This window comes from Meles meles, chromosome 4 (genome assembly GCF_922984935.1).
Source record: "Meles meles chromosome 4, mMelMel3.1 paternal haplotype, whole genome shotgun sequence".
NCBI lineage: Eukaryota > Metazoa > Chordata > Mammalia > Carnivora > Mustelidae > Meles > Meles meles.
Genome location: NC_060069.1, coordinates 55,032,175 through 55,058,027, shown reverse-complemented (window position 1 = coordinate 55,058,027; position 25,853 = coordinate 55,032,175). Strand labels below are relative to the sequence as shown.

At 49.7% G+C, this 25,853-nt stretch overlaps 2 protein-coding genes across 8 annotated transcripts in view; both read left to right on the top strand.

The window, feature by feature from the left end:
- The window catches only part of ECE2 (endothelin converting enzyme 2), a 31,192-nt gene extending 21,002 nt beyond the window's left edge, over positions 1–10,190 (top strand). For 6 of the 7 annotated variants that reach the window (XM_046002727.1, XM_046002721.1, XM_046002725.1 and 3 more), the window contains 12 exons: positions 2,520–2,708; positions 3,419–3,561; positions 3,945–4,059; positions 5,540–5,650; positions 6,557–6,655; positions 6,760–6,837; positions 7,352–7,455; positions 7,647–7,757; positions 7,883–7,950; positions 8,112–8,302; positions 8,424–8,519; positions 9,201–10,190. In XM_046002727.1, the coding sequence (XP_045858683.1) occupies positions 2,520–2,708; positions 3,419–3,561; positions 3,945–4,059; positions 5,540–5,650; positions 6,557–6,655; positions 6,760–6,837; positions 7,352–7,455; positions 7,647–7,757; positions 7,883–7,950; positions 8,112–8,302; positions 8,424–8,519; positions 9,201–9,377 (1,482 nt within the window). In that variant the 3' untranslated portion in view covers positions 9,378–10,190. The remainder of the gene's footprint in view (positions 1–2,519; positions 2,709–3,418; positions 3,562–3,944; positions 4,060–5,539; positions 5,651–6,556; positions 6,656–6,759; positions 6,838–7,351; positions 7,456–7,646; positions 7,758–7,882; positions 7,951–8,111; positions 8,303–8,423; positions 8,520–9,200) is intronic. The other variant, XM_046002723.1, reaches the window with a different exon arrangement.
- Positions 10,191–15,874: 5,684 nt separating this feature from the next.
- Positions 15,875–25,437, top strand: PSMD2 (proteasome 26S subunit ubiquitin receptor, non-ATPase 2). Its single transcript, XM_046003360.1, has 21 exons — positions 15,875–16,052; positions 16,475–16,531; positions 16,880–17,044; positions 18,152–18,273; positions 18,483–18,707; positions 18,987–19,145; positions 19,295–19,439; positions 19,628–19,688; positions 19,951–20,097; positions 20,701–20,807; positions 21,004–21,131; positions 21,360–21,447; positions 22,420–22,582; positions 22,706–22,807; positions 22,986–23,131; positions 23,400–23,483; positions 23,707–23,875; positions 23,964–24,058; positions 24,273–24,399; positions 24,838–24,956; positions 25,095–25,437. Exons 1-21 carry the CDS (start codon positions 15,918–15,920, stop codon positions 25,275–25,277), a joined length of 2,727 nt encoding a protein of 908 aa, XP_045859316.1. The 5' UTR covers positions 15,875–15,917; the 3' UTR covers positions 25,278–25,437.
- Positions 25,438–25,853: the final 416 nt, after the last annotated feature.

The window sequence follows — 25,853 nt, the reverse complement described above, 5'->3', positions numbered from 1 at the left end:
ATAAAGACAGATGAGGCTGTAAGCCTGAGTGATGGTGGGATGGAAGAGTCGTGGAAGAACTAGGGGTGCCCGGAGGAAGAACTGGCTCAGAGCACACTAGGGAAGAGGAGACAGTGTGACATCACAGGAAAAGGGCAGATTCTGGGGTCAGATCTTGATTTTGATCCTAGCCCTGTGGCTTGGTGCAAGGTGAGGCTGTTTCCTTATCTGTATAATGGGGATCATAGCATTTACCTCCTATGGTGCCTGTTTGAGGAAGAGGGGGTTACAAGCTCATGCAGGCACTCAGGGAGTGGGAACCTCTCATTTTAGACGTGTGATTGTGAGCAACCTGGGTACCCGTCTACCTGGTGAGGTCAGCAGACGGCTGTGGAAGCTGGGTGAAGTCCCAGAGAGAGAACGAGGCTGGAGGGATCTGAGGGCTTGTGGGGCATCTGCTTAAAAATGTAAACAAAGGCTTAGGAGAAATGAGAGGCTGAACAAGTGTACAGAAGGGAAAGAAGCAGATTTCTGCATTTTCAAGGCAGTGGGAGAAAGATAGGTCACAGTGGAGTAACTATACCGGGAGAGTCCTTTGTCCTCAGCCAGACCCTCCTCCAGGCATGTGGTAAACAAGACAGGACCTTTGCCCTCTCAGTGGGGGAGAAGCCATGAAGTGGCTCGGTGTATCCCACGTGCAGTTGCTGGGACTGTCACAGACGGCCAGCTTGGCATTTCCAGACTGAGTGTCACAGGGGACCAGCCTCGTCCAGGGATAAGGGCAGGCTGCTGTGAAAGGAGAGGGTTCAGGCAAAGGGAAGAGCTTATGCAAAGGTTCCAAGGTGGGAAGTCATACAACCCGCTGATGGACCATAGAGTGTGTGTGTGTTGGGGGGGGGGTCCTTCTGGACAGATATGTAAATTCATATTATGCATGGACACTGTGGATCAGATTTAGCATTTACCCCAAAAGAAAAGGAAAAGGAGGGGCAGGAACAGGTGTGTGGTTCGACATCACCTGAGTCAGGAGAGGAGAGAATTTGGAGAATCCCGGAGAGAACCACATAGTTCGACCAACTGGCCATTGGTGGGAGAAAGCTTCAGTTCAGCCCTGTGTGTTGCTGGTTGTCTCAGGCAGGAAGTCTGTGCCAGCATCTGAGGGAAGCTGCAGCATAAAAGGTGCACATAGGATAAAAACTGAGGAATAAAACGGGGTTCAGGAAAGTTTCAGCGTAAGCCTTCAGCTAAGGGCAGGGAAAGGAGGGGACAAGTGAGGGGGGTGGCGGCAGGGCAGGGTCAGGGTGACTGGCTTGGGCTGGCCAACTCCTTGGGAGCTGGGATGACTGGGACTCGTCCTCAAACCTCTTTCTCTGACACCAGCAGCAAGGAAGAAGAGAGGCGGGAGAAAGACTTTGAAGTAGAGGGAATGGATGTTAAGGGACCTGGTCCTTTTCAATGAGTAGAAGAGGAAATGGCCTTCGGCGAGTGAGGGAGCCCAGATGGGGTTTAAAGAGCAGAATGAGTAGTGGCACCTGAGAGGAGGGCCCCAGGGAGCGGGTGCTGAGCAGTGCTAAGGGTCTGTTGGAGGGGTGCTCATCTCTTCATTCAACAAATATTTACTGAGCACCTACTATGTGCCAGATGCTGTACTAGAGCTTGAGGCCACTGTGGAGGACAGAGAAAACAGCCCGCCTCACTGGAGCTCGAGTACCAGCAGGGACTAAAGCAGCATGAGTTTGCCCTGCGCCCACGAGCCCTGGGGCTGTGGCTGGAACCACCAGGCCTGAGCCACATTAGGACTCTACCATCTGCTAGTTTGTCAAGGGGTTAAGTCATGCAACCTCTTCAAGCTCGTTTCCTCATCTGCAAAATTGGACTAATGTCCACTCTATGGAGTTGCTGGGACAGGGAAGAAAGATACATTACTTGGAGGGCCCCTTCAGAGTCTGATACATGTGCATACCTGTGGTTACTATGTATTTTTCTGCACCTTCCTCCCTGCTGGATACTAGAAGGGAGCTGAGAAAGCAGCAAGGTTGAGGCTTGGCTGCATGGGAGATGGAAGACCCTCAAAGCTACTGTGGAACAAGTTCCCAGTGGGGTCCACTCAGCTGTTAGGTGAAGGCATGTGGTCACTGAGGTGCTGAAAGGATAGAAGGGCTTTAGGAAAAAGCAGAGTGGTGTGGGAAGCAGGTCCACCCACTGGACAAATATTTGCGGGGCGCGTGTTCTGTGCTGGACCCCGTTCTAGGCCCCAGGGGTGGCGGGGTGAATAAGCTGCTGTGATTTGCAACGGTGCCCTCCTGAACTTGCCTTGTCCTCGGGGAAATAGATGATAAGTAAGTACACAAATAAATCAGCAAGATCCTAGCAGATGGTGGGAAGCAGTATGACAGAAGCAAAAGGGGATTGTCCAAGAAAGCTTCTGTGAGGAAGGTCAGCAGAAGAGATGGTAAAGAGAGGTGGGGGCCAGAACAGACCCCCTCAGCCTTGGGCAGGACCTGTTGCTGGGCTCCAAGGGTGACTCAGGGCCTTGACAGGTCCTCACCGCCTACCTGGACTACATGGAGGAACTGGGGATGCTGCTGGGTGGGCGCCCAGGCTCCACGCGGGAGCAAATGCAGCAGGTGCTGGAGCTGGAGGTCCAGCTGGCCAACATCACCGTGCCGCAGGACCAGAGGCGGGATGAGGAGAAGATCTACCACAAGATGAGCATCGCGGAACTGCAGGTGCGGCAGGCGGGGAACCCGGACCGCTGGGGGTGGGGCAGCCCCTAGAGCAGGCCTCCCAGCTCTCCTTCCTGTGGTCCTCCTGAGGCAGCCGGTCCTTTTCTCATCTGCTTGATTTTCTGAGCTTCCCAGCTACACTGTTATTATCCATTTTAGGTCACCTCTCACTAGGCCATCCCTTGGTCCCCTTTCATGCTGCCTGGGGATGCATAGAGGGATTATGTTAAAAATCTGTAACGATTTGTACAAGATGTCCACAAAACAATCAAAAGAAATTTAGAAGTATCTCCTGCAGGGCCCTTACTGGGCCAGGAACCAACCCTTTAGTTGGATGATGGAGAGGTTAGATAAGGGGGTGGGGGGGTTCCGAAGGAGAGACTAGTCATGTAGGGACCCTGGATGGTGTCAGGGGAGTTGGATTTTATCAACTGTTGTGAAAATATTTGAATATCTGTGCCCCAGCTGAACATTATATAGGCTGGTTTTTCTTGTATAGTAAATGACTGGGCTCCCAGACCAAGGAGCATTCAGGCCTGGAAAAAGGTTTATTGCAGGAAGGGGCTACCAAGCAGCTACTAGATGTTGCCATGGCAATGGGAAAGGTCCCCAGGCTCCAGCATATCAATGGGGGAGGGGAGGGGTCTGCTGGCAGCCAGGCAGGCAGGCAGGCAAGGAGACTTGAGATTTTTTTTTTTTTTTTTTGGCTGTAGGGCCTGGCACCCTCCGTGAACTGGCTGGAGTTTCTATCCTTCCTGCTCTCACCACTGGAGCTGGGTGACTCTGAGCCTGTGGTGGTGTATGGGACGGATTATTTGCAGCAGGTGTCAGAGCTCATCAACCACACAGAGCCAAGGTTGGGAAGAGCCCAAAGTGTGGGAGGTGGGGCTCAGAGCTCCACGCAGGTCCAGGCAGGGACTGGGCATGGGCACTGGCACGGCCAGACACAGAGCAGCCTTTGACAAGGCCCTGGACCTTCCAAACAACAAAAGAGAATATCTGCAGGCCGTTCCCCTAGGCTGGGGCTTCAGGGGGTCCATATACACTCTTTATTCCCACACCTGGCTCCAAGCTGACCTCTGCAGGCAGGTGTGTGGTCCCAGGGTGAGACAGAGGGATTCTGGGACAGCTCCTCCGTATGCCTCTTGGGACTTCAGTTGCCTGCACATTCGTGGAGCAGATTTGGGGTGGAAATGGTACCACAGCTGCCCTTTCCTTACCTTCTGGTCTGGATGCCAGCATCCTGAACAATTACCTGATTTGGAACCTGGTACAGAAGACAACCTCAAGCCTGGACCACCGCTTTGAGTCCGCACAGGAGAAACTGCTGGAGACCCTCTATGGCACCAAGAAGGTGGGATTTCTGACTCTGTCCCCACCTTCCAATCCAGCCTAGGGTGTCTGTGTGTCAGGCACCACTGCCTCATGGTAGAGTGTGGAACACAGGTGTAGGAACCAAGATGACTTGGGTTGCCATCCCAACTCCTCTGCGTTTTGGCCCACGGGACCTTGGTTGGGCAGGTCAGCCGGTCTCTCTGTTTCCTGGTGTGTGAAATAGGAATGGCGGCAGGGCTGTCTGAGGACTGAGCCGGTGTAAGTGAAGCTCCTGTGCCTTGTATGCAGAGGCACTCAGCTTTGACGATGATGGTTAAGGAGAAGAATAAATGTGGTTCTTAGTTTCAAGGTGCCCTGTGAAGTGGGGGACCCAGGCATGTAACAACCTTTGTATTTTCGGGTGATAAAGGCTCGCATCGTGTGGAAGACCTTTGTGCTATAGAACAGAGGAAGGGATAGCACATCCTATTGGGGGAGGGGGAGGCATCAGGACAGTTCTTTATGAAGAGGCAACATTTGAAGAATTAGTTCAGCAAGGGAGCAAGGGAGAAGGGCATTCTAGGTAAAAGAACAGCATGTGCAAATTCCCAGAGGCCAGGAAGTCATGGACTTGCATGTGCTCTCTTATGGGAATAGGCTGACTGAGAGGCTGAGGATGGTGAGGTGGGCCATGGGGCAGTGCACGAAGGGACCGGAGTGCTCTGTTAAAAAGTCAGGCATTGAACTGAAACTAAAAATTGAGAGAGAGAGAGAGAGAACTTAATTGGTTGAGGCTTGGGGACAGTTTCATTGTGTTTCATCTCTTATCTTTGAAGATAATGAAAATAAAGTGACATATATTGCAAGCAAAAAAAAAAAAAAGTCAGGCATTCTATCAGCAATGGGGAACCATGGGAGGATTTTAAGCAGAATCACCCAGTTAGATCTAGGTATTGGATGATCTCTCTGGCAGCCAAATGGAAGAGGCAGGGACAGGGACAGGGCAGGCGATTGAGATTGGAGCCAGAGTATCTAGTGAGGAGGTGACTGCAATCTTTGGGCAGGGAAGTAGCAAAGGGATGGACTGGGGAGGGTACCAAGAAGTCGGGGTAGTAGACACTGTGATAGATTGCATGTGGGGGTAGGGAGATGGAGGAAGCTGGTGACCTACGGGTTTCTGGCATAGGGGACTGACTGGATATAAGCCCGGGATATGGAGCTGAGCCAAGAAACTTTTGGCCCCTAGTGGGGCTCTTAGAAATTAAGAGGGGGAGAGTACTAGGCACAGAGTGGGCAGCACACATGCTCTTCCTGCGGTTTTGCTGCTGGAGTTGGCACACTTCTCAGTTCTGCCCTTTGTTTCCTCTGGAGTCTGAGGGAGAGAGAGGGCAGCACCCCCCCAAGCCCAGGTTGCCATTGCTCAGAGGTGAGAGGTCCGGACCCAGAGACAGAGAAGAGAAGGGCCCTCAGACTGGAGAGCAGAGCCATCCCTGGGAAGCCTGGCTCTTTGTCCCTTACAGTCCTGCATGCCAAGGTGGCAGACCTGCATCTCCAACACGGACGACGCACTTGGCTTCGCTTTGGGCTCCCTCTTTGTGAAGGCCACGTTTGACCGGCGAAGCAAGGAAATTGTGAGTCTTCGAGGTTCTTCCAACACTAGTCCTTGTTTTAGTTCATTCATGTGTGCACATGAAGGGGCGGAGTACTGAGTGGAAATTCATCAATAAATGAATAGTAATTATTTTGGGTGGGAGGATTAGGAGGGGTTCTTTTTGTTCTTTAAAGTTCTCTGTATTTCCCAAATGTTCTACAGTGAGTTTATGTTGCCTATAGGGTTAGGAAAATAATATTTATTTATTAGGAGATGATAATGAGTGTGCTTCAAGTATTATCTGCAAGAATGGTTCTTGCAGTGTGGTTTACAAGGCAGAAATGAAAACAGCTGGAACGTCTAATCATAGAGACTGGAAGAAAGATTGTGGTTGGAGTGGATTATGAGGCCACCTAAAACTGATATAATGTCAAGTCAAAAAACAAAGTAGCTGACAAGATATGTGTATATTGCACAACATAACTCCTTGATATATATATATATCAAGGATATATATATATATCCAGGCAGGGAAAGACTCTCAAAGGAGATCATCAAGATCTTAAAAGGAGTCATCTCTGAGTGATGGGATTATAAGTGGTCTGTTTCCTTCTTCGCTTCTTTTCAACTTCCCGTATTTTCTGCTATTAATGCCTTCCTTCCATAATCAGATAAAAGTCAACACACTATATTAAATTATATTAATTCGATTAAGTCATTGTCAGTTAATTTTTTATTAATTAGAAAAAAAGCCACCCACCATCTCAGTACCTTCACAAATGGTGTTTCCTCCTCATCTTCACAAGACGCTCAGCCTTACTTGTAGTCCCGCCCCCCACCCCCCACGCTCCCCTGGAAGGACAGGGATGGGGCACTGGGGTGGATTGGGGGGGGGGGGGGAAGAATGCATCAGTTGGGAAGCCAACTTACACCCCCTTCCTCCCAGGCTGAGGGGATGATCAGCGAGATCAGGACAGCCTTCGAGGAGGCCCTGGGGCAGCTGGTTTGGATGGATGAGAAGACCCGCCTGGCAGCCAAGGAGAAAGTGAGCCGTGGCCAGGGTTGGGGCGCCATCTTCAGGTGGGGATGGGGTATGCAGTTTTGGGGGGCGGAGCCGGGGAAGGGAAACCCTTAACCTGGTCTCTTCAGGCCGACGCTATATATGATATGATTGGTTTCCCGGACTTCATCCTGGAGCCCAAAGAGCTGGATGATATTTATGATGGGGTGAGTACCTGGGCTCACCAGTGTTGAACTTCATCTCCGAGGTGAGGGCGGGGCTCTATTCTTGGCTCAGTAATTGGGGCTCAAGCCCTCGGAGGGAAAGAAGTCCCTGTTGGGCCCTTCCAGAGGCAAGTGCAAGCGACCGACGCTGTTCACGTGCTGGCTCTGTGCCAGGCTGCAGGTTAGCCGACAACAGAATGCAGTGCTCCCAAATCCTACCTACCTGTGTAACCTTGGACAAGTTATATAACCTCTCTGGGTCTGAGTGTCTCCATTTGTAAAACAGAGATGGGGTTTGTTGTGAGACTAGAAGGAGGCAGGATGTAAACCACCAAAGCACCAGCAACGTAAATACTCTTTTTAAGTATTGGGCCTTGTATTTCCTAAACATTTCACTCCTACTTTGCCATTGAGGAAAACTGAGGCTCAGAGAGGTGCTAATTAGTAGCCACACTGGGACTATTCTCTTCTCCCACATGTTGTCTTGCTTGCTTTCTGCTTCCTGCCACTTCCACAGTATGAAGTCTCTGAAGATTCCTTCTTCCAGAACATGTTGAATTTGTACAATTTCTCTGCTAAGGTGATGGCTGACCAGCTCCGCAAGCCTCCCAGCCGGGACCAGTGAGAATGGGGGGCTATAGACACTTGGGGCAGCAGGAGAGATAGGGGAGCTTTCTGGGGCTGGGGAAGGGGGTGGCAAGACATCTCAAACCAGAAGCACAAGGTCTTTGCAGGAGGTAGGTCAGGGCTACTGGGCTGGGAGGGGTGTCAGGAGAGTCAGGAGCCTCAGCCTCTCCCTCTTGCTCTCCCAGGTGGAGCATGACCCCCCAGACAGTGAATGCCTACTACCTTCCAACCAAGAATGAAATTGTCTTCCCTGCCGGCATCCTACAGGCCCCCTTCTATACCCGTAACCACCCCAAGTGTGTCTGTGGCAGGAGGGGCTGGGTGCTGGGGCCTGGGCCCATGGGGAAGCTGGACCCAGGGCTGGAGGTGGGGTCCAGAAGTTCCCCCACCATGTCCTCATGCAGCATTCCTCACCCACCAGGGCTCTGAACTTTGGTGGCATCGGCGTGGTGATGGGCCATGAGCTGACACATGCCTTTGATGACCAAGGTAGAGGCCCCTGGAGTTGCCCACAACCCCCCGCCCCCAGCATAGAATTCCTAGGGGTTCTTTCAAGGCCTTGGAATATTGGGAGCTGGCCACAGGGAGCCTGGCTGCTGGTGGAAGCCTGCTCTAGTCATGGCGAAGTGCCAAGATTTAGTTCTCCTCAGGGCGCGAATATGACAAGGAAGGGAACCTGCGGCCCTGGTGGCAGAATGAGTCCCTGGCGGCCTTCCGGAACCACACGGCCTGCATGGAGGAGCAGTACAGCCAGTACCAAGTCCATGGGGAGAGGCTCAATGGCCGCCAGACGCTGGGGGAGAACATCGCTGACAATGGGGGACTTAAGGCTGCCTATAACGTGAGTGGCCGGCGGGCCTCCAGTGGCTGAGGCCCACCTGTGTGTGTGTGGGGGGGGTGGGCAGTGGGTGGCAGTGGTGGGCAAGCCCTGATGGACTTGCCACCCTGGTGCCCAACTGCAGGCTTACAAAGCGTGGCTGAAGAAGCACGGGGAGGAGCAGCGCTTGCCAGCTGTGGGGCTCACCAATCACCAGCTCTTCTTTGTGGGATTTGCCCAGGTATTGCCATCCTGGAAGATCTGGGGCCTGCCCCTCTCCCACTCCCTCTGGCCATGTCATTAGAAGTTTGGGGCATGCAGGAGAGGGACTGGGAAATGGGGCTGTAGGTGGGGTGTGGAAGGTGGCCTGGGAAGGTCTGGTGCCCAGAGCTTGAAAGCGTGCCTGGAGGCCCGAAGAAGGAGAACCCTGCGGGAGGCTTTTACAGATCCCAAAGGCCAGGACTGCCCTGTTTGAGGGGCAGGGGTTAGGGTACAGGATTGATCCCCGCCACAGTCCTGTAAGGTAGCTTTGGAGGAGGCAACTAAAGCTTGGGGACAGAGTGGTTCATCCACAGCTACCCCGGAACAAGGACTCAAGGGGAGCTCTTCAAGACACTTTGCACTACCGCATGCAGCCTCTGGGGGGCGTGATTCTTCCCCTCGGATGTATGCATCCCTGGCAACCCAGTATCCAGGGCAGCTTTGGAAGGCCCTCAAGGAATTGGGGAGGCAGGGTCCCTCCCTCGAGGCTGATAACAAGGGCATGTGGCGGAGATGCCGGCTGTGTCCTGGAGGCCTCCTGAGAGGAGGGGGCTGGGGCAGTGGTGGTTTGCATCCCCAGGATGGCTCTGCCGCAGCACAGTCTGTGGCCCCCCCATCTGCACTAGACACCATATGTCCCCGTGTCTGTCCTGGCCTGCAGGTGTGGTGCTCAGTCCGCACACCCGAGAGCTCTCACGAGGGGCTGGTGACCGACCCCCACAGCCCTGCCCGCTTCCGTGTGCTGGGCACTCTCTCCAACTCCCGCGACTTCCTGCGGCACTTCGGCTGCCCTGTCGGCTCCCCCATGAATCCAGGGCAGCTGTGTGAGGTGTGGTAGACCTGGGGCTGGGGAGATATAGCTCGCTGTTGCCAGGACCTGGGGTAGCTCGCCTAGCAAGGCTGTTTGCTCCAGGTTTAGAGAAGGCGAATGCCAGCTGCACTGAGTCCAGCCCCTCCACACCGCAGGTGACATGAGTTCCGCTCCTCCCTCAAACACCACATTGTGCCTCTGCTTGGGGGGCACCCCTGCCTCCAGCAGAGCCCCCACCATTCACTGTGACATCCTTCCATGTCACCCTGCCTGGAAGAGGACTGGGGGAGAAGGGGGCATCCGCTCCCATGGAAAGGAGTCTGCCTCTTCCAGTCCTAAGATCACTTGACTTGGTGGCCTTGGGGCCTGCTGTGCCTGCTGCACTCGGACCACACAGGGCCTGGGTGGTGTGCCTCCCATACTTCTCCCCGAGGTCCACTCAGTGTCCCCTTGGGAGTGGACCCAGCCCCTTTCCGCTCCACTCTCAGGGCTACTCCCCAACCCATGATCCTTATGCCACTTCTCCCAATACTGCTGCCAACCCTCACTGGCAGATCAGCTGTGCTCGCTCTTAGTGGAAGCCTGAGGGCCTAGACAAGCCCACCTGCTGCCTCCCAGTTTCCTTGGGCTCAGAGAGGAAGTACGTGTGGTGTGTATGTAAGGGGGAAGCTGGTTCCTGTGTGTTGGGGAACGAGTCACAGGGACTGCACTGGCCCTCCCTGGCCTGAGCAGAGAAGCAGATAGAGCAGGGAGAGAGAAGAACAGAGCTTATTTTTACAGGGAAGGGGGTAGTCTTGGCCCTGTAGGACCCTGTGCCAATAAATAGACGCACATCAGTCAGCCTGTCTCTTCCTTCAGTCCTGTTTTCGTTCATTCATTCACTCATCCCACCGATATTTATTGAGAACCTACTCTGTCAGGCACTCTTCCAGATGCCCATCTACTCAGTCACCAGACAAAGGGGACTGAGATATGCAGCCCCAGGAAGACAGAGGAGAGGCAGGATGGAAGAATGGTAGGAAGTTGAGTTGGGCTGGGCAGATGACCTCCTTGGGTGGTCATATCCCCATCGCTGGCTCATCTATAGCTGGAAAGTTTTGCCTCTGCCCTCCACCGCCAGGCCTAACACGGAGTCTGGCTAACGACCGGGCCAAGGTCAGCTTGGAAACTGGGCAGCCCTTACCTGCGTCTCAGAGCATGCACCTCAGCTTACGGCTGAGAAGACATGCATTTCCCCATGGCCTTGAAGGCCCAGTACTCCTGAGAGTCACTTGCCCCACCACACACACTCATTGAGGTCTGCCAGGTGCCAGGCATGGAGCCTGCGGGTCTGGCTGCCCGCCTGCAGAGCAAAGGAGGGAGCATTTGTTCAATACCTCTTGTGTTCCAGGTGCCTCTGTTGGGCGGGTCATTTTTTTTATTCATTCATTCATTTATTAACTTATGCACTCATGGAATTTTTTTAAGTGTATTGGTTACCAACAGTGTGCAAGGCACTGGTGATGCAAAGATGAATAAGATGGTTCCTTCCCGTAGGTGGTTCTTGTATTGGCAGGTTCACCTTCACGAGCTCGTCCGATCCTCACAGCCACCTCATTTCGTAAGTGCTCTAGTTTCCATTTTACAGATCTAAGCCTGAGCACTTTACTGCAGTCAAAGAGACCTGGCTTGAACTCAAAGATTGGATAGCTGTATGAGGCTGAGCTGGTTCCGTTACGTCCATGAGCCTCAGTTTCTTTATCTGTAAAATGAGAACCAGAGCAAAACAGTGATAGTGGAAAGTGTCATCTCAATTGTCTTTAAAAGTCAGTATTTCCAAAGTCTAAGTAGAAGTGGGTCTGCGGAGGGTAAGAGAAGCTTTGGCAGTGATTACTGCTGGGGTCCTGGGTGATGGTACATGTGTCCCACAGTCTGTTTCCTGCCCCCATCAAGAGCTATATGTGGGCCCCTGTCATCCTTGGAGGTGCCGGCTGTTCAGAAAGGAAGACCGTGGCCTCAGGAACCCTAAGACCGAGAGAAAAGATGTCTGAGCCTCTGAGACCATGACTCTGGGAGGGACAGCAAAGTGTATGGAAAAGAAGAGGGCCATCACGTCTGGAAACCTGCTTCTGGCTCCAGCTCTGAGACTTCTTAGCTGTGTAATGTTAGGCTCACCCCCTCTCCAGCTCTCAGTGTCCTTAGCATTCTGTAAGACCAGTAGGTTGGATGAGGTGATCTCTGAGGACCAGTTCAGCACTTAGTGTTTTAAGCAGTGAATTCATGGGCTTAGCAACCATTAAGAAATATTAAGAAATGACATGTGAATTTTGAGTGTTGCACAGAGAATGAGATTTGTATGTCAGAGGTCTTAATGAGGGAGGAGAGAGGCTTGGCAGGCCTTCCCCTCACATCTGATTTTAGAGGCCAGTTTAGGAAGTTGACCAGTGGGTCACTGTGGCACTGAAACTCCATATTTCCAGAAAGGTCAAAGATCAGCTTTCATTTACTGAGGCCTTATTTTGTTAAGCCCGTGCTAAGCACTTTAAAATCATCTCTCTAGGTTCCCACAACAATTTATAAATAGGTCCTGTAATTTTGTGTATTTTACAAGTGGAGAAACTAAGAGAAAAAAATTATATAACTTCCAGTGGCAGATAAGATAGATTGCATTAAAATCAGATGTGGAGCTCAGATGCTTTTAATCACTACCATTTAGTCTTCTGGGTCATGACTGAGTTTAGACTTATGCATAGAAATGTCATTGCATTTCTAAGCCAGACCCTCATCAGCAGGTGGGTTTCCACGCCACCCAGCTCCCCTGGACCAGGCATATGTGATATCCAGTTAACTGTAGGAAACCTAATCACATGTTGAGCTGAAATTAAGCCAAGTAGCCCTGTTTGTTGAACACTCCGCAGGTGCTTGTTTCCAGAGCCAAGGCAAGGTGAACATTGGCTGACAGGTGTAACCTTCACCCTAGTGGCCCCACCAAACCAATGAATATGCATCTGTGATATGCTCTGGTGTGTTAAGGCAGAAGAGGTAATAAAGGGTGGTGCTCCTGGCGGACACATGAGAGCAGCTATTGGTAAGGTGTTGGGCCATACCTTGCACTGTCCCATTGAGAGGTCTGACCAGTTCCCACGCACAATAAGGCAACATATGTCAGACACTATGATTTCACACTTGGAAGCACTCTGGAAATTTTAGGTTGGAAGACAGTCTCATAAAATAAGCACAGTTTCAGTGTGCCTATCATTACTCACAAATAGAAAATCCCAACAGTTTCTTGACATCCAGCTCTGATCTCTAAGGAGCCCCCAGTGGGCCATTATTATATGTAAAGGTGACCTGAAGATGAATGCAAAATGAATTCATTCATTCAATAAATATTTATCAAGGCTCACCACAAGCCAGGCATTATGTTGGTGCTAGGGACAAAAGATGAATAAAAAACAGTTCCTGTCCTTAATAGCTCAGAGTCTAGGGAGAGAGAGAGAGAGGTGTATTACACATGGTGGGAGCAGAGGGAAGAAATGAATAAATTAAAGAGCAGAACAGGAAAAACTTCCTAGGTAGGCGACACTGAACTTTAGTACAGAGGATGGGAGAACTTCTTAGCCAGAAAACAGTGAAGGGCATTCTATACAGAAGGACTAGCAATGTGAAAAGGTCAATCATCTTTTTTTTTTTAAGATTTTTTTTTTTTTAATTTGACAGAGAGATCACAAGTAAGCAGAGAGACAGGCAGAGGGAGAGGGAGAAGCAGGCTCCTTGCTGAGCAGAGAGCCCGATGTAGGGCTCATCCCAGGACCAAGCCCTGAGCTGAAGGCAGAGGCCCAACCCACTGAGTTACACAGGCACCCCGACAAGGCCAATCATCTTAAAGGGGCAAGGCATGTTCAGAAATGAGGATAAGATGATCACGGGAAAGGGGCATGATGAAAGGTGAGAGTCTGGAGAAGATGTGGAAGAGTACATGTGGAAGAGGAGATTGTAACACCTGCTGTCAGTCCTGGGGATTAGAAGTCAGAGAGGTCACAGTGCAATCTATTTGAGAAATATCACACAAAGTAGGAACCCAGTGGAAATTCTGCAATGCTGTGTCCTGCCAGGAACACTTCCCGTGTTATGTAAATGATGTTTTGGGTTGCAAAGTTTTCAAATTGGTGGAACCATCCCTAAGATGTGTAGCTCTATGGCTCAAGTCATGAGTTTGGGGACAGCATGGATGGCTTCTGGATGCAATTTGAAGGAAGGTGCTAGGAAATGGACAGGTGATGGGATGTCCCTGGTTAGAGAGCAATTTGGCCACAAGGCTGGGAGTTTGGCCAAATGGTAGGAAGGAGTGCTTCTGGGAGGGCAATTGACTGAAATAAAGCTTGAGGTAGGACATCAGTGTTACCATGTGACCTTTGAAATACCTATCAGACGTGTGAGTTTGGCTAGAGAGGACTGGGGGCTTGAGTATGTCGAAGTAGGAAGCAGGGAACAAGAATGTCTCAACCCCCCACCCAAAGAATAATATCTCAGCCTTGCAGATTTGAGGTGGTTGAAAATGACAACAGGCTCCTTTTCAGTTGTCAGAAACCCAGCTAGGCACTTTATATACAATGTCTTATTTCATTTTCAACACACAGCTTACAAGCGAAATACTTTATTATTCACATTTCATAAAGGCAGAAACCAGGCTGGGAGAGGTTAGGAAGTTTGCCTAAGTATCACAGCTAGTGAGAGGCTTCCCATGGTTTTACACACCAGGTTTGTCGCTCCCTAAAGCTTATGTTCTCCCCCCTTTTTTATTTTGAAACTTAAAAAAAAAAGATTTTATTTATTTATTTGAGAGAGACACAGAGAGAGAGGGAAAGAGTGAGTACGAGCAGGGGGAAGGGCAGAGGTAGAGGGACAAGCAGACTTCCCACTGAGTGGGGAGCCCAATGTGGGGCTTGTTTCCAGGACTCTGAGATTTTGACCCAAGCAGACACTTAACTGACTGAGCCACCGTGGCACCCCTACTTTGTAACATTTCAAACCTACAAGTAAGTTGAAAAATAGTACAACAAACATACACTTTTCATCAGGAGGCATCTGCTATTGACAGACTGTGCTTTGTGTCACATCATCACCCCATCTCCTCTAAGGTACTGATTGAGATATCACTGGTATAAAAGACAAAATCTGAGATCTGATAGAAGGAAGTCATGGAAAAAGGAGAGATTTAGGAGGAATAACTCTACTGATGACTGAAGAAAGCATGACAATGTATTGACATCTTGAAGCCAGAGACAGAATAGGCAGAACAGTCATGGACTGCTCAGCTTCTGTCAGCAGACCAGGGCTAGGGAACTCATTGGTGATGGAAATGGAAGGTGGTTCCCAGAATCCAAGCACTGAATGAAAAAAGCGCAGGTTTTAAAAATGGGCCATACATTTATATGTATACATGTATTTAGGCAACATTCATTCAGTGCTAACCATGCTGTGCTAGCTGTTTTTTGAAAAACAAACAATTCCTGCATTCTTTAATGCCTCAGAACCCACAATAAAGACTCCAGGCCAAATGGTGGGTATTCCCACCAGATGAGAGGGGGAGGAGCTATTTCCTCTTTTCCCACGCCCTGGATGCATACACAGAACCCAAACCGAAGAAGAAACGTGGAGGTTTGCTTGAAGCAATCAAGAGCTTAGAAGACTGAATGATCAAGGTTCAAATCCTGATTCTACTACCTACTATATGATTTCTTCTGTGAAACAGACACAGCCTAACCAAATTAAAAAGACTGTGAGAACATTATGTATGTGTCATTCAAAACTAGTCCTGACATAAACAGTGACCGTCACACCCCTTCTAAGTCAAAACAAGGTGAGGGAGACCAAAAGACAAGCGACAGAAGGCAAAGACTTTGTCTTGATCTGTTCTTAGTTCCAGAATTTAGCACTGGAGCATAGGACTATATTTTACTTATGGATTTCGACCAAGCTCTTCAGGTGGATTTAAGATTGCAGCCATAGCCTCCAGATAATATGCAGGGCACTGTCCTTCAACGCCGGAGGGGGGGGGGTGCGGAGGCACGTGATGAGGTTAATATTCCAGCGTGGTGTGTGGGAGGCAGTAAATACAGATTACAGATTTCACACAGACCGCAGGCAATCGATTCCAGATTTGAAGAATCTCGTACGTCTGTCCCACCACGCAGCCAACTGGCTGTCACTGTGGGTACTATTCACACCGCTGTGGGGAAACACTACGGGCGGTCTCTTGGCTCGAAGCTTGTACATCTACCACAGCGCAGCTAGCGTACTCAGATTGCAGACTGCACGTCGGGTAGCGCTCAGGAGCGTCCCGGTGTAAACCCGGGCGGCGCCTAGCGCTCGCCGGGAGCTAGAAATTGTAGTTTTGGGGCGGCTTCCGTGGGCGGGGCCCAAGGGCGGGGTCTCCCAGGAAGCGGGAGTGGGTGGGTCCCAGTGGCGTTTCCGGTCGCAGGCGCGTTCAGGAGGCGGGGCGCCGTGAGCCACGTGCGCAAAGCCATATGGGAAACGGGGCGGTGCGAGCGGTGCGCGCGCAGCTGGCTGGTAGTGGCGGCGGAGATGGAGGAGGGTGGCCGCGACAAGGCTCCAGTGCAGCCTCAGCAACCCCCAGCGACGGCACAGGGCGTCGCGGACGAGAAGCCGAGCGGCAAGGAGCGGCGAGATGCTGGCGACAAGGACAAAGAACAGGAGCTGGTGAGGCGCGGCCCCGGGATCCGGCGGAGGAGGCCGTGGGGCTGAGTCACCGCGGCCCCGCAGGCCTTGGGCCCGACTCTAAACGGCCTCGCAGCGTCCGGGAGAGGGCGGATGGGGCGATCCTCGGGGCTCCTGGCACTCTGTCCCTCATCCTCCATTTCGCGCTGTCGCCTCCGCCGACCCCATCAGCCCTCACCACCGACTCGTGAGGTGGGCCCGGGCTGGTCATTGTCACCGCTCTTTTTTAACATGGCATTCAAGTAGTGTGGTCCAGCAGCCAAGGTGCCATTCCTGCTCTCTTTCTATGTCCACCTGGTCCTTCCTAAGGAGGCAGGCTCACTCTCTTACCTGCCCCAGGGTGAATGGGAGGAGGATGTGTTTGGGATTTCTTCTCTTGATGAACTTCTTCCCCCAACCCTCAGTCTGAGGAGGACAAACAACTTCAGGATGAACTGGAGATGCTCGTGGAACGACTGGGGGTGAGTCATGATGTTGACAGGAGTGGGTACATATTCGGATCTTTCCTGCCTATTTGTTTTATTCCATTTTGGGGCAACAATTCCTATATGAGGTATGAAGAAAGATGGACTTAGGGTTGCGTTGTGATGCTGTTGTGGGATAAGAGAATTACAAAGGATATTTCAAAGATTCTGTAGCTTTCTAATTCAACTCTTTACTGGGATCATTTGTTTTCATACCAGGCAATGAGAAGGGAGTTGGGGAATCAAAGATGAATAAGACACAGTTACTCTCCTAGGGGAATTGTTAAACACTTCTGTGTTATGACTTGAGAGATGTGACTCTGAGCTCTGACGTCTCTTGATCAGGAGAAGGACACATCCCTCTACCGACCAGCCCTGGAGGAGCTGCGGAGGCAAATTCGATCTTCTACAACTTCCATGACTTCAGTACCCAAGCCTCTCAAATTTCTGCGTCCACACTATGGCAAACTGAAGGAAATCTATGAGAACATGGCTCCTGGGGAGAATAAGGTAAACTGTTTCAGAAGCTGGTGGAGGCCTAGCTTAGGAGTTCCTTTTCATCTAGACTGTGAGGCTCATGGGGAGTCAGAGGAAGCCTAATAGACCTGAAATCCACGCTGGTTGAACTGAGCTGTCATAGTCAAAGAGCTGACAGGAGGATTGCCTTCTTAGAATATACTGTTTTCTGCCATTTATGGTGGATCTTGGGGGGGGGGGTTGCTTTTTTTTTTTTTTTAAAGTAATCTCCATGCCCAGGGTGGGGCTTGAACTCACAACTCCAAGATCAAGAGTCCCGTGCTCTACTGACTGAGCCAGCCAGACACCACTCATGATCCTATTTTAAACTTACGTTTAACCTTGATTTTTCTGTTTCTTTCATATTCCGTGTATGTTCACTTGTTTTCTGTTTCAATTTAGAAAACTTCAAACTAGAAAACTTGTTTTCTAGTTCAGTCACTTCTCTATTAGTACAGCAGTAATCCAGGAAATCTTCAGTCAACCTAGACAACTGCAATAGTCTCCTAATTGACTGCCTTCTTTTTGTTCTTGATTTAGGTTGTTTTTCATATAGTAGTCACAGTGATCTTTTTAGATTGTGAAAATGTTGTCCGCTTAAAACTTTTTAATAGTTCATTATTGCACCTAGAATAAAATTCAGAGTCTTCATTTTTCTTCATTCTCTCCTCGTTACCATTCTTCAGCCATATTGGTTTAAAAGGGAGATAGCAACAGCAACCGGTTATCTTGGGGCTTAGCTTAGATAAAGTATGTAAGTTTCTAATACAGAGTTGGGGGGATAGTTACAACTTAATTTGGGGGATGGTGACCATAATCTTAACTCCATAATGCCCCACTCCCCTTAACCCGGATTTGACTTTAAAGCACTGGCTTCTTTTTTTTTTTTTTTTTTTGTATTTTTATTTAAGATTTTATTTATTTTTTTGACGGAGAGAGAAATCACAAGTAGGCAGAGAGAAGGGGAAGCAGGCTCCCTGCTGAGCAGAGAGCCCGATGTAGGGCTCGATCCAAGGACCCTGAGATCATGACTTGAGCTGAAGGCAGAGGCTTAACCCACTGAGCCACCCAGGTGCCCCTAAAGCACTGGTTTCTTTACAGCGTTTTGCTGCTGACATCATCTCTGTTTTGGCCATGACCATGAGTGGGGAACGTGAGTGCCTCAAGTATCGGCTGGTGGGTTCCCAAGAGGAACTGTCATCATGGGGTCACGAGTATGTCAGGTAAGACCTTTCCTTCTTGAGAATCCAAAGGGGTTCTGAGACATAATTCTGAGTTCTTTCTTGGAGTACCAGAGTATTGCATTTCCCAAACACTGAATTCCTTGGGTCACAGAAATGCTTCATGTGAAGCTGTGCCTGTGCCCCCCCCCCCCCACCCCATGGATACCTTACCCTATGGATAGACCCAGTGATTTTGGGTCTATCTGTAGGCATCTCGCAGGGGAAGTGGCTAAGGAGTGGCAGGAGCTGGATGATGCGGAAAAGACACAACGGGAACCACTGCTGACCCTGGTGAAGGAGATTGTCCCCTACAATATGGCCCATAATGCAGAGCACGAGGCCTGTGACCTGCTCATGGAAATTGAGCAGGTGGATATGCTGGAGAAGGACATAGATGAGAATGCGTATGCAAAGGTCTGCCTCTATCTTACTAGGTGAGCAAGCATGGTGGGGATGGGTGGAAGGCCTAGCCTCCTCAGCATTTCCCCCCCATTTGTTCCTCCTCTGTTCTCTCAGCGTCGTTAGCTGCAGTTGATTTGTTGAGGTGTGTGAGCTTGTTGAGGAAGGAGACTTTGTGTCTTTCAGGTTGTCAAGCATCTAGCATAATTCCTCGTATATAGTAGGCATTCAGTATTTATTTAGGATAAGTGAACTAAATGGGGTAAATGAATGCCTGGAACTTCCTGACTGCTTTGTTATATCTCTCTCTGTAGTTGTGTGAATTATGTGCCCGAGCCTGAGAATTCTGCCCTGCTGCGCTGTGCATTGGGTGTGTTCCGAAAGTTCAGTCGCTTTCCTGAAGCTCTGAGATTAGCGTTGATGCTCAATGACATGGAGCTGGTAGAAGACATCTTCACCTCCTGCAAGGATGTGTATGTAGGAAGGAACCTGGCAAAGGAAGAGAGGAGCTCATGGATGAGGCGTTTGCATGAAGAACTGGGACCTATAGTTTCTGGTTAAGGCTTGAGGGGTTTTTCTTAATGGATGGGGACTGAGTAGATGTGATGACTGTCTCCCACAGGGTAGTACAGAAGCAGATGGCATTCATGCTTGGCCGGCATGGGGTGTTTCTGGAGCTTAGTGAAGATGTGGAGGAGTATGAGGACCTGACAGAGATCATGTCCAATGTACAGCTCAACAGCAACTTCTTGGCATTAGCTCGGGAGGTGAGACTCTTTGCCCTTTTACATCAAGGCCTTTTTGTTTGTTTGTGGTTCTACCTGGCATTTCATGTCCCTGACTATAACTTTGACTAGACTCTCCTTGGTTAGTATTGCCATTCAGTGGGATAGCGGAAGAGATGGTAGTGGGGGAATAGTGGGGGAGCAGTTGTGACTCTCTGACTTCCCTTCAGCTGGACATCATGGAGCCCAAGGTGCCTGATGACATCTATAAAACCCATCTAGAGAACAACAGTGAGTAGACATCTCCATGTGTGTGAGGACTGGAGGATTCTTAATTATTACCCTTGTATTTGGAGTGATGGCTTGGCCTAACATATTTATCTATCCCATAAAGCTAAGAATTCACATGTACCTCTTCTCCCGGTCACTGTTGGGGGCAAAGATAGAGCATCCCAAGTGGCCAGTTCAGAGCCAGAGACCAGCCACCATGCTGTGTCTTGCCGTACTCTGAACCCTTTTTCCTTTCCTTTCCTTTCCTCTCCCTCCTGTTCAGGGTTTGGGGGCAGTGGCTCTCAAGTGGACTCTGCCCGCATGAACCTGGCCTCTTCTTTTGTGAATGGCTTTGTGAATGCTGCTTTTGGCCAAGACAAGCTGCTGACTGATGATGGCAACAAATGGCTTTACAAGAACAAAGACCATGGTATAACTTTATGGCTACTTTATCTTTGTGTTTTCTTTTTTTTTTTTTTTTAAGATTTTATTTATTTATGTATTTGTCAGAGAGAGAGAGAGAGAGAGGGACACAAGCAGTCAGGCAGAGAGAGAAGCAGGCTCCCCGCTGACCAAGGAGCCCGATGTGGGACTCGATCCCAGGACCCTGGGATCATGACCCGAGCCAAAGGCAGTGGCTTAACCAACTGAGCCACCCAGGCATCCCAATCTTTGTGTTGCTTTGATCATTTCTTTTTCTTTTTCTTTTTTTTAAAGATTTTTATTTATTTGACAGAGATCACAAGTAGGCAGAGAGGCAGGCAGAAAGAGAGGGGGAGGCAGACTCCCTGATGAGCAGAGAGCCCGACGTGGGGCTCTATTCCAGGACCCTGAGATCATGACCTGAGCTGAAGGCAGAGGCTTTAACCCACTGAGCCACCCAGGCACCCCGCTTTGATCATTTCTCTTACCCTTCTAGGTTCATGTGTTAATGTGACAGGGATCCCCAGGGCTGTATTTTTACAGAACTCTTTGTAATAATTTTCTCAGGGTGGGGCCATTTTAAGACTGATAGTTTTTTTTCTTGGTATAGGAATGTTGAGTGCAGCTGCATCCCTTGGCATGATTCTGTTGTGGGATGTGGATGGTGGCCTCACCCAGATTGACAAGTACTTGTACTCCTCTGAGGACTATATCAAGGTTGGTCTGGGCATAACCCATTAATGGGGACATTCTCCTACCATGTTCTAGGGCCCTCTGGGCCTCCCTTTCATTGGTAAGGTCTACCTGGTTTTTAAGTCCAGTTAAGGTGGAGATTGCAATGAAGTCCACATTGTATCTGTTGTGGTGGGGAAGGTCGAGTGGCCTGAGTGAAGAATCTGTTTGCATTTTGCAGTCAGGAGCCCTTCTAGCCTGTGGCATCGTGAACTCTGGGGTCCGGAATGAGTGTGACCCCGCTCTGGCACTGCTCTCAGACTATGTTCTTCACAACAGCAACACCATGAGACTTGGTTCCATCTTTGGGTAAAGCTTCTTGCTTCTTCTTGTGGTAGTATTTGACTTGTAAGCTTTGTGAAAACGGGAACTGGGTCCTTTTCATCTTTGTATTGCTGAGGGCTACAACCCTGTCTGTTGAATATTTGGCTCTTGGTGATTATTGAAATTTTGAATAAATGACCAGTTCTCTTTTTGTTCCTTCCTTGTCCTGTCCTTTGTTGTGTGTCTGGGACTGCCTCTCCCTGGCTTTTGCAGGCTAGGCTTGGCTTATGCTGGCTCCAATCGTGAAGACGTTCTAACACTGCTGCTCCCTGTGATGGGAGATTCCAAGTCTAGTATGGAGGTGAGGAGAGGCTGTTGGACATTTAGGGGAGGTAGGGAACGTGCTCTGAGACTTACCACTCTGTGATAAGTAGTGGAAAAAGTGTGTGTGTGTGTGTTTATGGGGGTGTGCGTATCACTTCAATGAAATCTTTTGAAGCTAGAATTTTAAACCTCACGTGGTATTGAGGCTAGAGAGGTAACATTTTGGTATTGAGTTCCAGCCCTTGAGGTCCATGAGGAAGTAGTCAGACTAGAGTGGGGAGTAACTTAATCCAGCTTGGGGTGCCTGATTCTGTCTCACTCATTGTTTTTGTTATTGGCTAACTTAAAGCTTTCTTTCTTTTTTTCTGTTTTTTTAAAAAGATATATTTATTTTAGAGAGGGTTTGTGAGTAGGGGAGGGGCAGAGGGAGAGACTCTTCAAGTTCAGGCAGACTCCCTGCTGAGCATGGAGCCCATTGCAGGGCTTGATCTCTTAACTCATGAGATCATGACCTGAGGCCAAACCAAGCCTCAGACGCTTAACCAACTGAGCCACCCAGTCACCCCCAACCTTAAATTTTCTTAATTATGCAGTCATTCTAGTGATAGATACATATAGTATGGTGGCTAAAAGTACAGCTTCAGTCAGAAAGACCTCAGTTCAAATTGTGCCACCTCTGCTCACAAGCAGTGTGATCTTGGACATGTAACTCAATCTCTTTAGGTTTCATTTTTCTCATCAATAAAAAACTAACAACAGCAGGACCTGTTTCATGGGGTTGTTGCGAGGGTTAAATGTTAATAGTATGCAAAACAGTTGGTATAGTGGTTGATACATAGGAAATATTCAGTGATTGGTTGGTTGCTTTTGTTACTTTGACTTACAGTCAGAAAGGGATTATTATCTAGTGTGGTTACAGTAGCCTGTAGGAATTGGCTGTCTTGAATCAAGATAGATAAACAGCTACTTAATAACTTAACATGTATGATACTGATTTTCCTATTTCTAGGTAGCAGGTGTGACAGCTCTAGCCTGTGGAATGATAGCAGTGGGATCCTGCAATGGAGATGTCACTTCCACTATCCTTCAGACCATCATGGAGAAGTCAGAGACTGAGCTCAAGGACACCTATGCCCGTTGGCTTCCTCTTGGACTGGGCCTCAACCATCTGGGTGAGGGGATGTCTCTCTGGGCAAAGGCTGACAGTAACTGGATACAGCAGGGGGGGCCTATGTGTCAAAAACTGTACTAGATGGGAGCAGGTGTCCTCTCGACACTCTGAATTTGTCCTACAGGCAAGGGCGAGGCCATTGAGGCAATCCTGGCGGCGCTGGAGGTTGTGTCTGAGCCATTCCGCAGTTTTGCCAACACGCTAGTGGATGTGTGTGCCTATGCAGGTCTGTGTCTCTGTGCTTCCCCAGGGACTGCTCATTTCTCTCTTGGACCTTCTTTCAGATTGATTCTCCTTCTCAGTTCTGATCTGCTTCAGATTCTTTAGCTTGTTCAGTTCCTGGAATAAGCTTTCCTTTGGTGCCTTGTTTTTCTCCTTTGTCACCCTTAACCACTGTGCCGCAGGCTCTGGGAATGTACTGAAGGTACAGCAGCTGCTCCATATTTGTAGCGAACACTTTGACTCCAAGGAGAAAGAGGAAGACAAGGACAAGAAGGAAAAGAAGGATAAGGACAAGAAGGAAGCCCCTGCTGACATGGGAGCACATCAGGTTCTGTGGGCAGCTGGGCGCTCTCTGAGTCAGGCTCTGAGAAAAGATAAGTGTGTAGGGAGCAGGGGAGCTGGGTTTGGGTTTGGGTTTGTTTTAGCGCCCCTCTGGGTGGTGCTGTGTATTGAGATGACATGAGGCTGGGGCTTGTATGTGAGGCATAAGGATGAGCCCCTACAGGACAGCTTTTTCTTCTTAACACGGGACTTGAGTCAAGAGTGAATTTTTTGTTCCCTAAGCTTATTGGGTTCTGCTGCTGCTTCAATCGCAGGGAGTGGCTGTGCTGGGGATTGCCCTTATTGCTATGGGGGAAGAGATCGGTGCAGAGATGGCACTACGAACCTTTGGCCACTTGGTGAGTATCACATGGAGAAGATTGGAATATACTGGTTTTGGTGCCTGGAGAGCCCCCAGAGGAGACCTTCCTGATGGGTTTTCTCTGGGGAGAAATAGTCTTTTTGCTATGCCTGTTCTCCAGAATTTGATCTAAGTCCCCCTTTTACCCATCAGTCTGTTCCTATAACTGAGTTCGTTGTACTGCTTTCTGTGATGCTCTTGGCATTGTCTTTTATTACTAGCTGAGATACGGGGAGCCTACACTCCGACGGGCTGTACCTTTAGCACTGGCCTTAATATCTGTTTCAAATCCACGACTCAACATCCTGGATACCCTAAGCAAATTTTCTCATGATGCTGACCCAGAAGTTTCCTACAACTCCATCTTTGCCATGGGGATGGTGGGCAGTGGTGAGTATCGGTCAGAAAAAGATCAGAAGTAGCTTGAAGGAATGTTTGAGATCTTTTTTTCCAACTCAGTAATGGTTAACATTTCCAGGTACCAATAATGCCCGTCTGGCTGCCATGCTGCGCCAGTTAGCCCAGTATCATGCCAAGGACCCCAACAACCTCTTCATGGTGCGCTTGGCACAGGTAAAGAATAGAACTCTTTTCCCTTGAGAGTACCAGGGGGAGGTGTCCATGGTGATGGAAACTAGGGGACATGTAGTGACATGAGGGGAACCTTGACTTTGGCTGGGAGGGAGGATGTGAGTGAGTTGTGGATTTCTATACGGCCAGGTTAGGTGACACCTCCTCAGATGTGACTCTTACTTCTCTTTCTCTCCCTCTCCCCCCCCCGCCCCAGGGCTTGACACATTTAGGGAAGGGCACACTTACCCTCTGCCCCTACCACAGTGACCGGCAGCTTATGAGTCAAGTGGCTGTGGCTGGACTGCTCACTGTGCTTGTCTCTTTCCTGGATGTCCGTAACAGTGAGTTCCTGTCAAGACTCTTATAGTGGCACGTGCCCCCATCTCCACCCTTACTTACCAGGGCCAGCTTGTAATTGAGGAGCAGACTCCAAGTTAGTTCCCTACCACTCTGGGTTCCTGATGTTCTTTGGGCCTATGAAGGGTCTTATGAAATTCATCTCCCACATTTTTGATCTGGCCCACAGAAATTTTTATTATTTGAGGATGAAGAGCTGAGCCCAGTGTCTGTTCCTAAGTGATTGAGGGAAATTAATTATTAAGTTTGAAGTCTGTGGGCAGAATAAGATGGGAGTATCTCTGGTTTGTGGTACCATGTATGAGGGGAGGGGTGTGGGTTCAGCTGAACCACTAAGGGATTAAGAGTCAGGGCTGGAGTGGAGACCGAAATTTCAAGTCAGGCCTGCCTGGATGCATGTTTGTCCTCTGTTCTTCCCTCAGTAATCCTGGGCAAATCTCACTATGTATTGTACGGACTGGTGGCTGCCATGCAGCCCCGCATGCTGGTTACATTCGATGAGGAGCTGCGGCCACTGCCAGTGTCTGTCCGTGTGGGCCAGGTGAGGGGTTGAACGGATGGGAGGGCTCTCGAACTTGGAGAATGCACACATACCTGCTTCTCTGAAACTGGTATGGGCAGTGGGGTATTGCTGCACTCCCATCGCTATACCCGCCCTTGCAATTTTCTCACCCTACAGGCAGTGGATGTGGTAGGCCAGGCCGGCAAGCCTAAGACTATCACAGGGTTCCAGACACACACAACCCCAGTACTGTTGGCCCACGGGGAACGGGCAGAATTGGCCACTGAGGAGTTTCTTCCTGTCACCCCCATTCTGGAAGGTTTTGTTATACTTCGGAAGAACCCTAACTATGACCTCTAAGTGGCTACCGGGGACTCTGAGCTGCCACTGTTACGTCAGTGGACCATGCTTCCTGCTGCCAGCCATGAACACTGCTCCAGACCTTTAGGGGAGTTGTTAACCTCCTGTTATTTTGTTACTGAGTGAGATAACTGTGTTGAATAAAGACCTTTATCCCCAAGGTCCCTCCGTGTGTGTTTTCTGGGGTATTGTGGCTGGAGGCCAGACCAGGGTGGGGAGTTGATGTGAGAAGCCATTGTTTATAGCAACCCTGAGCCTAGGCTAGCAGGGAGGCTGCCCTGAATGGAACAAATTAAACTCCTTGCCCTTTTCCCCTCTTTGCTAATTATCTTAAAATAGTGGTTCATCGTTAGGGGCATGGACCCTTGAGAAGCTGATCAGTGTAATGGATCTTCTTTCTAGGAGATGCATATACACAAATTTTAATACAAACTGTTACAGATAACTTTCTGAGGAGCTGTGGATACTGTTCCCACCCACACTCCACCAATGCACACCCACCTCAAACCCATCATTCCCTGACTCAGGGCTGAGGATCCCTGCTCTAAGAAGCAACAGTCATACTTTCTAACTTCT

What these genes read in the sequence shown, in the direction of transcription:
- PSMD2 (XM_046003360.1), top strand. Translation starts at nt 15,918, where the DNA reads ATGGAGGAGGGTGGCCGCGACAAGGCTCCAGTGCAGCCTCAGCAACCC. An exon ending in TCTTGGCATTAGCTCGGGAG is followed by an intron (nt 19,440 to 19,627) that starts GTGAGACTCTTT and finishes ACTTCCCTTCAG; the next exon opens with CTGGACATCATGGAGCCCAA. An exon ending in TTTCCTGGATGTCCGTAACA is followed by an intron (nt 24,400 to 24,837) that starts GTGAGTTCCTGT and finishes TTCTTCCCTCAG; the next exon opens with TAATCCTGGGCAAATCTCAC.